This window comes from Rhineura floridana, chromosome 1 (genome assembly GCF_030035675.1).
Source record: "Rhineura floridana isolate rRhiFlo1 chromosome 1, rRhiFlo1.hap2, whole genome shotgun sequence".
Taxonomy (NCBI): Eukaryota; Metazoa; Chordata; class Lepidosauria; order Squamata; family Rhineuridae; genus Rhineura; species Rhineura floridana.
Window position 1 is genome coordinate 28,190,738 of NC_084480.1, and position 12,384 is coordinate 28,203,121.

Consider the following 12,384-nt stretch of genomic DNA (forward strand, 5'->3'; position numbering starts at 1 on the left):
CTGTAAATATCAACAAAGTCAGGCAGTGGTGGACTATTTCCAAGCAGATCACTGACAACACAGAATCAATTTGCAAGCTGACTGTTGGAGAGAACCGGATGCCTTTGGAAATACCGCTGGAATTTACATACTGCTGGCTGCTTCAATGCACACGCTCTGAAAAGCTTAAACGCTGTTAAACAGCCCCATCTGCAGCCAGCAGAGGGGAAATAATGAACGAGCAGCAGGGTAAGCTGAACAAAACAAGTCTGGGGGGTGGAGAGAGCAACGTACCTGCCAAGAGCCCATCAGCTGCTGATTGTTTTCGTGTTCCCCCTTCCCCCTCTGTCAACAGTGCCTCAGGAAACAGCTCATCAGAGTGAGACTCCACTGCCCCCTCTGATGACTTAAGATTTCTCCTCATCAAGGACAGGATTCCAGTATTTGCATGGTGGGCCCTGTGGTTTTCATAAGCTGCCTACTTGCCTCTCACCATTTCCTCACATTCTTTTCACCATTCACGATTTGAACCAAAAACCAAACTATTTCCATTTACAAGGGCAGTACACTTTTCCCCATGGCCAGTGATAAAACAAGGGCGACAGGGAGAAGCCTAGGAAGATGGGTGCTGTTTTCTCATAGCCACTTACCCTATCTAGCTAAAAAGAGAAGTACAGCACTAACTTGGCAATGAAAAAGTAAAGGCCCACCCGCAATGGGGACGAAATTAGGTTGGCAGCTCAATCCTATGCATGCTTACCAGGAAGGCCCACTGAACAGAAGGGGACTCCTTCCCAATGTATGAGGGTGCACGCCGATCCTACCCATGTATACTCGAGACCCACTGTGCTCCATGGGGCTAAATCCCAAATTAATCTGCATTGGCTTGCAGCCCTGGGTATTTTTCATCCTCAACTATTGCCCCTATTCATACTTGTGAGGTGGGGACCGGCTGCTGTGAGGAATCTGTAAGACGACCCTTCCTTAGGCTCTCCCCTCTTCCCCTATGCCTGAGCTCTAGCAGCCTCCATTCACTCCCATCTCGAAAACACACACTAGAATTTGGAAGAGGGGGGCGAGACTGTGGGAGGAGCTGGCTACGGGGTCCCCACCCCTTCCCTCTGCAGGGCCCACTCAGTTACCTCGGGTGAGATCAAGGGGGACGTTCTCTTCGCCGCTGTCGTTCCGGCCTGAGTGGTTTTTGGGGGTGGGGGTCGGGAAGGAGAGGGAAAAGAAAACGAGATTTGGTTAGATATGGGAGTCGAGAGGACGTGGAACGGGATGCTGAGACGGGAGCGGGGGGACACCCTTCCTCCCTCCCTCCAAGGCGTAGGCCAAGCCCAGGTTCTTCCTCACCTCGAATACGGAGGTGCCTCAGCGAGCGGGCGCGGAGACTCACCGCCATGTTTACGGCCCCGCAGTCACAACACCGGAAACCTCGCGTGATCTCGCGAGAAAGCTGAGGAAGCCGCCTGCTTGGTTTGCTTAGTTACTCGCTGGAGGGCCCGCTCGACCGTCTCTCAGGAGCGCCAAAGCCGCTCAACGTTCCCTCTCAGCTCTTCGCTCGCTCGCGCTCTCCCGAGTAGCGGATGCTGAGGGAGGAGCGGGCGACACCCGGTCTTAGGCAGCCAATAAGGAGCTATCCCGGCCGTTATTGAGGCGGGAGGGCGGGCTGAGGGAGCCGGCAGGCGTTAGTGGGTACTGCTGCTAATGTTGCGGCTGTTGCAGCCTCCTCCTCAGAGCAGGTAAATGAGTCGTCGGCTGCCAGTCTGGTTGGCTTGTGTTTAACGCATATTGAACATATTAACATTGTTTATGGATCGCCTTTTACAAATGTCGCAAGGCGCTTTACCGGCATACATGAAAAACAGTTTTAAAACAACCGAGAATGAGGATAGATTTAAAAACAATACAAAATGAATGCCTGAGGCACAGCAGAGAGACTGGAAAAGGCCGTCAAAACAAAAACGTCTCCCATTGTTTCTGGAAAGCAGAGGTTGTGAGCGCCTGCCCTATCTCCTCAGGGACGCTCTTCCACAGATCTGGGGCAGCCCCGTGTACGCGTGCATCTGCGCATTTTATTCAGACACAAAAGGCTGGTTTTGATATTGTATTTTTATTAAAGATTAGGTGGCATTCCATACTAGTTCTACTCAGAGTAGACCCATTGGCGTTAATAGACATGACGAATTTAAATCCACGAATTTCAGTGGATCTGCTCTTCAGTAGGATTTAGTGGAATACAACCCATTGGTTTTGTTTCTAAACCTCCCAGGGAATCTTTACTGATGGGCAGCTATATGCAATCAGTTAATGATGGGAATAAATGTCAAACCACAGCGGGGCACAATAGGAAACACAACACTTTACATTGATAGAGTAAGTGGTTCATGTTTATTAGTTACTGGCACCCCCCTTCCACTCATGCCTCCTTATGGACAGATGTCTTTGGTTAAACAATCTTGTACTCTACTGTCCACTGAATCTGCAAGAAACCTGGACTTTCTAATGTTCCTTTTTTTAATCCTCTGCCTTTCCATGTTGTCAGCCCTATTTTACATATGTACATTGTATAAAAGTACTCTAAATAATAGTGTGATATAAATTAATGTTGCTTAATTTATCTTTGCTTCCTGTATTGTTTAGTTTACATGTCTCATGTGTTTCCAATCCTCCTCCGCCTATTATTATCATTTCTCTCCTTTGGTTTCTTGTATGTATGTCAGTTTTTACATTTATTTCCTCCTTATTTATGACTCTTGGATATCTGGTATGTTATATAGGTACTGAAAATTACAATAATTACCACTGTGGGTGTGATCTCTGTAATACCTTCTCTGTGTTTCCACTTCAGGGAAATTCAGATGCCTCCCCACTCGATAAAAGATCAGTTGAGTGGCTGAAGTCCCTCTTGTCAAAACGCCCATCTGCTTGCACTGCTTGTGCATCTTTTTGACATGCCTCACACACATAACTTCTTTCACTCCTCCCACATTTCCATACCACTCTTCCAATTTTGGGAAGGGTTGTAGCTGAGTAGTAGAACATCTCTGTTGCATACAGAAGGTCCCAGGTACGCTCCCCAATGTCTCCAAGTAGGGCTGGAGAGACCCCTATCTGACATCCTGGAGGGTTGCTGCTGGTCAGTGTGGACCAGCAGTGTAGTGGCAAATTCAGAAGTACAGGGTCCCTTCATGGTAGTCACACCACACCTCCTCACGGCGACATCCCTTTTTCCACTTTCCTGCGTCTTCCTTGCTCTCCCTGTCATCTCAGGAGTCCACACTCCACTACAAATAGATGTCAAATAGGAGCCAATCAGCATGAAAGGGGAGGCTGTGTGTTAGCTACTGAGAAGAATCTTCTCAGTAGCTAACACAGACTCCCCTTTCATACTGAGCAGAATCTTCTCAGTGGCTGACAAACCTCCTTTCAGTCTGATTGGCCCTAATCAGTACGAAAGGACAAGGACTCTTCTCAGTAGCTAACATGCTTCCCGTTCATGCTCATTAGCTCATACATAGGAACCTGGCTAGGAAACTGCTCCTAAAAATGTAATGGGTCTGTAACCTCCCACAACCCTGGATGAGTACATCCCTAGTGTGGAAATAGATGGACCAGTGGTCTGACTCAGTATAAGGTGGCGTCCTATGTTCCTGTGTTTTCAGATGTTTAGTGAAACATGTGGAAGGGTAAAAAGGCTGTGATCGCTGTTCCTGCTCCTGACCTCCATGTGTTCACAATGGTCTGTATAGAGATCTGTATACATCCTCCGCTCATGCAAATTATATATTGAAAGGACTTTGCAAGGTCAGGAAATCTAAAAAAGGCAAGGGTCCCTGGCTGTGCATACCGAGCCTACATGGGTACAGTTGTAAACTGTAGTCTCTCTATTGAGACATGTGGATGAGCATATGGAGGTTGGGAGGGGATGGTGGAGGGGCACAACACCATTTCACTGAATGTCTGAACAGAGCACTCCCGCACAACCCTTCCTATTCTTTTCAGGCACTCACATGCTCATTCACACACATCTCAGACCCCACTCATGTTCCATTCTATTACACATACACAGACCCCATTCATATACTTCTGTCATGTAACTACCCCCCATTCTTGTACCAGTCCCTCTTTCTTGACTCAATCCCTCTCACATGGACACTCATCCACACTCCTTGGTCTAATTCACTACACATTTATTTATTAAATTTCCATCCCACCCTTCCTCCCAAAAGAGGAAGTATGCCCCTTTTCTACCAAATGCCCTGTGTGTCTTCAGGCCTTGTGTACTGGCAATAACATCTCAATAAATAAGCCAATGGCAATGTCGATTAATGAAAGCCAGAAGTCTCGTAATAGCTGCATTTATATATTTAACACATTTTACACTTCTCTTTATAAGTTTATCTAATCGTTTGGAACAAAATTGTGAAGCCAATGTACTTTCAGTAAATCTACCTGTCCTGTGCTCTAAAGCACAATCCTAGGAATGTTTACTGATAAGTCCCACTGTGCAGTTAAGTATGCATAGAACTGCAGCCTGTATTGGATAACTGATAGCTCTCTGTTCAATTATAGCCATTTTCTAACTGATTATTCAAAGCTTGCTTTGATGTGTCAGCTACATTTGTTGAAGAAATAAACCCCGCACAGACTCAGAGGTATTCAGCTTAAAGTATCAGTTGTTGTAAAATAGGTGGAAGTCCTTTTTCAGCATGGGGGCTGTATTCCCTTTTGGGTAACCTGGAGGCCACATACGGGGAGGGGGAGGCAAAAGTTGGCTGGACAATGACTGTAACCTTTACCTTTGTACTGTAGGCTAGTTCCTCTCGCACCCCTCTCTGCCCGCTTTCCAGATAAGCAAGAGGCATTATCAGAATTCAAGGGTACATTCCAGACAGGCAAAAACACTTGGGCCAGTGAGGGGTGTGAATTCCAAGAGAGTCCAGGAGTGCTGTATTTAGTCCTCAGGCCTGAAGTTCACCATTCTTGTTGTAAACAGTTATTGGTAATTGGCTGGAGATGGTGACTTAGGCTGCAGTCCAATATATGTCTACTCAGAAGTAAGCTGCATTGGGTTCAAGGACTTACTCCCAAGTTAGTGTGTATTGGATTGCAGCCTTAGTGGTGAAGAGATGACATTCTCCTCTCTTTGTATTTTGTACTATTTGATGATTCCCACAACAGGCTTGAAGATCCTGGGCCCAACATATTTGTGTAATGTCTATTCCCATATGGTCTTCTCTGAGCCATATCATCTGTGAGTAGAGTAAAGAAATAACCCTCTACAGGAAAATCCAGATTAATAGTCTCTGGCTTCTTTGAGTGTGTTCTTAAGGCACCCCACTCTAAGGGGAAATTCATAAAAATCCCAGTCTTCTGATGCTGGATCTATGCCATCTGCAAGGGGACCCATGACTCAATCACTGGTCCTCTGCAACCTGCATTCATTGGCAATCACTCGTGGCCGAGTAAGATTGTCTTCCAAGATAAGGTCTTTAACAGTGACTTTAACAGGCCAGTTCTGGATCCACACAGCCTCCCACAGTGAGGACATAGGTTTCCAGATGGAAGATGGTCACAATGAGGATTTGTTTGACGTGCCTTCTGCTTTGCTCATTTGTCCCGTTCGCCCTGTATTCGTGCTTCTTCAAAGTCCACAGCACCTTTGATAATAGCCGACCTCCATTTGGGACGTTCATGGGCCAAGACTTCCCAGTTGTCAATGTTCATGTTACATTTTTTTAGATTCGCTTTAAGAACATCTTCAAACCTCTTTTGCCGTACACTGATGTTCCGTTTTCCATCCTTAAGTTGGGAGTAACGTAGCTGCTTTGGAAGATGGCTGGTCCAGTGAAGTTAATGTTGAAGGATCATTGTTTGAACACTGGTAGTCTTTGCTTCTTCCAAAACGCTACCATTAGTCCGTCTGTCTTCCCAAGTAATTTGCAGAATTTTCCAGAGGCAGCGTTGGTGGAATCTTTCAAGAAGTTGGAAGTGGCGTTTATAAATGGTCCATGTTTCACAGGCGTACAGTAAGGTCGGTAGTACAATGGCTTTATAAATAAGCATTTTGGTCTCCCTGTGAATATCCCGATCCTCAAACACTCTACGCTTCATTCAGAAGAATGCTGCACTCGCAGAGCTCAGACGATGTTGAATTTCAGCATCGATGTCAGCTTTTACAGAGAGATGGCTGCCGAGATAGGGGAAGTAATCAATGTTCTCCAGCGTCACACCGTTAAGCTGGATTGATGGTGTTACAGAGGGACTAGTTTGCACCTGTTGATGAAGCACTTTGGTTTTTTTAATATTAAGTGAGAGCCCAAGCTTTCCATATGCTTCTGCGAGGACATTTAGGATAGTTTGAAGATCTTTCTCTGAATGTGCAGAGACTACATTATCATTAGCATATTGAAGTTCTGTGACAGAGGTTGACATTACCTTACTTTTTGCTTTCAGCCTACTGAGATTAAAAAGCTTTCCATCTGTTCGATATATGATTTCCACACCAGTAGGAAGTTTCCCCTCAATAAGGTGTAGAATCATAGCAATGAAGATAGCAAATAAGGTAGGAGCAATAACGCATCCCTGTTTTACCCCTGATCTGACTCTGAATGGATCGTTCTGAAAGCCATTGTTGTCCAAAATTGTTGCTGTCATGTTGTCATGAAGGAGTCGCAAAATATTCACAAATTTATCAGGGCATCCAGTTTTCAGAAGGATGGTCCAGAGAGCGGTTCAATTCACAGTGTCAAAAGCCTTAGTCAGATCAATAAACGCCATATATAAAGTTCGATTCTGCTCCCGGCATTTTTCTTGAAGCTGTCGTGCAGTGAAGATCATGTCCACTGTCCCCCTGGAAGGGCAGAAACCATTTTGAGATTCCGGAAGGACATCTTCTGAGATCGGCAGGAGGCAATTTGCGAGGATCCTTGCAAGGATTTTACCTGTGGTAGCAAGAAGAGGTACCTAGATAGTTCCCGCAATCTGTTCTATCACCCTTCTTTAAAAGGGTGATAATTATGGTGTCCCTAAAGTCTTCCGGGATCTCCTCCCTCATCCAGATTTTTTCAATGAGCTTATGAAGTTGTTGTGTAAGTTCAGGCCCACCTTCTTTAAAGACTTCAGCAGGAATCTCATCAGGTCCACTAGCTTTGTTGTTCTTCATTTGATTGATGGCGTTACTGACTTTATCCAAATTAGGAGACACTGCAAGCTTGACTCTAGTTTGTTGTTGTGGAATTTGGAAGAAGACCTCACCAGCCACAATAGAGTTACAATTAAGGAGGTCGTGGTAATGCTCTTTCCATCTCAGTGCAATAGACTCTTTATCCTTAAGAAGTTTGCTACCATCCATTGAACATAAGGGATTTGTACCATAATTTGTTGGTCCATAGATGGCCTTTGTGGCATTAAAAAAGCCCCGTGCATTGTGAGCATCTGCAAAATGCTGGATTTCTTGAGCTTTCTTTATCCACCAGGTGTTCTTAAGTTCTCTAGTTTTTCTTTGGACCTCAGCATTTGGACTGGCATTTTTTTTTTTCTTAGCAGCACAGTTAATGTCTTTCTGCCATATCTGGAAGGCTTTCCTTTTCTTGTCGATGATATGTTCAATCTCACTATCATTCTCATCAAACTAATCCTGATGTTTCTTAGTCCTCTGCAACCTGCATACATGTATGCAGTATTGCCGCTTAAGTCATTACCATACATGGCAAAGTTCATCTTAAGTGTTTTTAAAAACAGGTTACCCTGATTTTTAAAATAATATAATAATAATAATAATTTACGTTTTAAAGGCTAGGTGAAGTGTCATGTGCCTATATGCTAATAGTGTTTTTTAAAAAGCAAATGAAAGGCACTATATTCAATTCACAACTTTAACACATAATAGTATGTGCAAGGTTTCACACTTCAAAGGGTGTGTGGTTTTACTCTGAAAAGTGACTGGTTTTTCTTTGAAAATGTCTATCCGCTTCCTGTTTACACTCAGAATAACTGTGCCTGACTGCAGTACTGAAACTGTTTTTATACTTTATAACACAGAGACTTAAGACAGCTAAAATGTACTTTTCTCATGCAGAGAGCGTAAAGAAGTTGGAAAAAGATACCACTGCTCGTTCCACTTTTGCCTCTTAAAAAGGATATGAAGGTTTTTTGTTTCAAAAACCTGCAAAATTCTGTTTGGCTAGAATGATACAGGTTCCATACTGATCTACCTTAAAAAAAGGAATTGCCAAGCTTTTTGTTCTCTCCCACAGAGAAAGCCTGGCCCCCACCCACTCTATGCAGTTGTTAATAGGTGTATTTATCAATTAATTGAACACTGATTGAATCATTTGTCTGATATTTACCCCATTCTTCAGATGTGTTGGTTGCCTTAAAAAAAAACCCTGCAAGTTTATCCAATTTAACATGTGCTTGGTGCCCTATTTTAAAAAAAAAACTCAGCAGGGGGGTTGGATGTAGATTGGCGTTGGGCTTGTGATGTCATGAACCAATCAGTGTGATGCAGAGCCAGTTTCTGTCCCAAAACTTACAAAACTGGTTATCCCCAAGCTGGACTTTGGGGAGAAAATTATTTGTAACAACAAAATGCAGTTTGCTTACTTCCACAGCAGCTCTGCTGAATGTATGCAGTTAGATACATACAAAGTGGGACAAAAGAAATAAGGCACACCATGGAAAGTGAACTCTCCAATCACACACAAGATAGAGCCGCTACAAAATAATAGAAAGGTTTAGTTTACTGTTCTGCACCACCTGCAGCATGTACGACTATCTGCCTGTTGGACAGAAGTCGTGGGTGTGCTCTCGGTGCAATGAGCTCCTGGCTCTCCAGGAACGACTTCATTTCCTTGAGGCCAAGGTGGCGGACCTGGAAAAGCTGAGAGAGGCAGAGAAGTGTGTGGAGGAGGCCTTCAGGGACGTTATAGCTGTGTCCCACTCCAACGATGATAGCTCTTCTGATATCATGGAGAACGACGGTCTCAGGGAAGGAGAGCATCCAGCTGAGGAAGAGGGAAACGATCCCTTAGAAGGGACCCATTCCTTGGGGGATGAGCAGCTATCCTCTCGTGCCGAGGATATATCTCCAGGGGGTGGAGGGATCCTTGTAGTGGGTGATTCGATCATTAGGAACATAGACAGTGGGGTGTGTGATGGGCGTATAGACTGCAAGGTGTTTTGCCTGCCTGGTGCGAAGGTTGCGGATATCGCCCATCGTTTAGATAGTTTGGTAGACAGTGCTGGGGAGGAGTCAGTGGTCGTGGTGCACGTTGGCACCAACGACATGGGGAAATGCAGCCGTGAGGTCCTGGAAGCAAAATTTAGGTTGCTAGGTAGGATGCTGAAAGCCAGGACCTCCAAGGTGGCTTTCTCTGAAATGCTACCGGTTCCACGTGCAGGACCAGCCAGACAGGCCCAGCTTTGCAGTCTCAATGCGTGGATGAGACAATGGTGTCGGGTGAAAGGGTTTGGATTTGTTAGGCACTGGGGAACATTTTGGGACAAGCCGGGCCTGTACAAAAGGGACGGGCTCCACTTGAACCAGAATGGAACCAGACTGCTGGCACTTAAAATTAAAAAGGTAGCAGAGCAGCTTTTAAACTGACTGAGGGGGGAAAACTGAGAGGAGCTGAGGAAGGTCTGGTTCGGAATAAACCTCCCCCCGGGATAAAAACCAAAGAAATGATGAAATTTTAAAAGGGGTAGGCCTAGAAGTTGGCATTGTGAGAGCAGGGGCACAGGATATAAATTCAGAAGAGCAAAATTACCACAGGCCAAACCACAAGTGCCAAAGACACTTGAAGAGAGACACTGCTTACAAATGCCTGTATGCTAATGCTAGGAGCCTCTGAACCAAGATGGGAGAACTGGAGTGCTTGGTCTTAGAGGAGAGCATTGATATAGTGAGCATAATGGAGACCTGGTGGAATGGAGAAAACCAGTGGGATACGGTTATCCCTGGATATAAACTATATCGGAAGGACAGGGAAGGACGTATTGGTGGCGGAGTCGCTCTATACGTGAAAGAAAGCATTGAATCCAGCAAGCTCGAAACCCCAAAAGAGGCAGACTCCTCCACAGAATCGTTGTGGGTGGTGATACCATGCCCCAGGAGGGATTTAATTCTGGGGACGATCTATCGTCCCCCTGATCAAAATGCTCAGGGAGACCTTGAGATGAGATATGAAATTGAGGAAGCATCCAAACTAGGAAATGTGGTAGTAATGGGTGACTTCAACTACCCGGACATAGACTGGCCGCATATGTGTTCCAGTCATGACAAAGAAGCAAAATTTCTAGATATTCTAAATGACTATTCCCTAGACCAGTTGGTCATGGAACCGACCAGAGGGACGGCAACCCTGGACTTAATCCTCAGTGGGGACCGGGACCTGATGCGGGATGTAAGTGTTGTTGAACCAATTGGGAGCAGTGACCATAGTGCTATTAAATTAAACATACATGTAAATGGCCAATTGCCAAGAAAATCCAACACAGTCACATTTGACTTCAAAAGAGGAAACTTCACAAAAATGAGGGGATTGGTAAAAAGAAAGCTGAAAAACAAAGTCCAGAGGGTCACATCACTCGAAAATGCTTGGAAGTTGTTTAAAAACACTATATTAGAAGCTCAACTGGAGTGCATACCGCAGATCAGAAAAGGTACTGCCAGGGCCAAGAAGATGCCAGCATGGTTAACGAGCAAAGTCAAAGAAGCTCTTAGAGGCAAAAAGTCTTCTTTCAGAAAATGAAAGTCTTGTCCGAATGAAGAAAATAAAAAAGAACACAAACTCTGGCAAAAGAAATGCAAGAAGACAATAAGGGATGCTAAAAAAGAATTTGAGGAGCACATTGCTAAGAACATAAAAACCAACAACAAAAAATTCTATAAATACATTCAAAGCAGGAGACCATCCAGGGAGACGATTGGACCCTTGGATGATAAGGGAGTCAAAGGTGTCCTAAAGAACGATAAGGAGATTGCAGAGAAGCTAAATGAGTTCTTTGCATCTGTCTTCACAGTGGAAGATATAGGGCAGATCCCTGAACCTGAACTAACATTTGCAGGAAGGGATTCTGATGAACTGAGACAAATAGTGGTAACGAGAGAGGAAGTTCTAAGCTTAATGGACAATATAAAAACTGACAAATCACCGGGCCCAGATGGCATCCACCCGAGAGTTCTCAAAGAACTCAAATGTGAAATTGCTGATCTGCTAACTAAAATATGTAACTTGTCCCTCGGGTCCTCCTCCGTGCCTGAGGACTGGAAAGTGGCAAATGTAACGCCAATCTTCAAAAAGGGATCCAGAGGGGATCCCGGAAATTACAGGCCAGTTAGCTCAACTTCTGTCCCTGGAAAACTGGTAGAAAGTATTATTAAAGCTAGATTAACTAAGCACATAGAAGAACAAGCCTTGCTGAAGCAGAGCCAGCATGGCTTCTGCAAGGGAAAGTCCTGTCTCAGTAACCTATTAGAATTCTTTGAGAGTGTCAACAAGCATATAGATAGAGGTGATCCAGTGGACATAGTGTACTTAGACTTTCAAAAAGCGTTTGACAAGGTACCTCACCAAAGACTTCTGAGGAAGCTTAGCAGTCATGGAATAAGAGGAGAGGTCCTGTTGTGGATAAGGAATTGGTTAAGAAGCAGAAAGCAGAGAGTAAGAATAAACGGACAGTTCTCCCAATGGAGGGCTGTAGAAAGTGGAGTCCCTCAAGGATCGGTATTGGGACCTGTACTTTTCAACTTGTTCATTAATGACCTAGAATTAGGAGTGAGCAGTGAAGTGGCCAAGTTTGCTGACGACACTAAATTGTTCAGGGTTGTTAAAACAAAAAGGGATTGCGAAGAGCTCCAAAAAGACCTCTCCAAACTGAGTGAATGGGCAGAAAAATGGCAAATGCAATTCAATATAAACAAGTGTAAAATTATGCATATTGGAGCAAAAAATCTTTATTTCACATATACGCTCATGGGGTCTGAACTGGCGGTGACCGACCAGGAGAGAGACCTCGGGGTTGTAGTGGACAGCAAGATGAAAATGTCAACCCAGTGTGCAGCAGCTGTGAAAAAGGCAGATTCCATGCTAGCGATAATTAGGAAAGGTATTGAAAATAAAACAGCCAATATCATAATGCCGTTGTATAAATCTATGGTGCGGCCGCATTTGGAATACTGTGTACAGTTCTGGTCGCCTCATCTCAAAAAGGATATTATAGAGTTGGAAAAGGTTCAGAAGAGGGCAACCAGAATGATCAAGGGGATGGAGCGACTCCCTTATGAGGAAAAGTTGCAGCATTTGGGGCTTTTTAGTTTAGAGAAAAGGCGGGTCAGAGGAGACATGATAGAAGTGTATAAAATTATGCATGGCATTGAGAAAGTGGATAGAG

The 12,384-nt window shown here is 44.5% G+C and overlaps 1 protein-coding gene across 4 annotated transcripts in view; it reads right to left on the bottom strand.

Annotated features, from left to right (window-relative positions):
* The window catches only part of RICTOR (RPTOR independent companion of MTOR complex 2), a 124,027-nt gene extending 122,375 nt beyond the window's left edge, over positions 1-1,652 (bottom strand). Inside the window, exons 1-2 of one of the 4 annotated variants that reach the window (XM_061616766.1) lie at positions 1,336-1,652; positions 1,122-1,169 (exon numbers count right to left, since the gene is read on the bottom strand). In XM_061616766.1, coding sequence (XP_061472750.1) covers positions 1,122-1,169; positions 1,336-1,384 — 97 coding nt within the window. In that variant the 5' untranslated portion in view covers positions 1,385-1,652. Of the gene's footprint in view, positions 1-273; positions 1,025-1,121; positions 1,170-1,335 lie in introns of those variants that run through there. The other 3 variants (XM_061616786.1, XM_061616756.1, XM_061616775.1) reach the window with 3 other exon arrangements.
* Between the last annotated feature and the right edge of the window lie 10,732 nt (positions 1,653-12,384).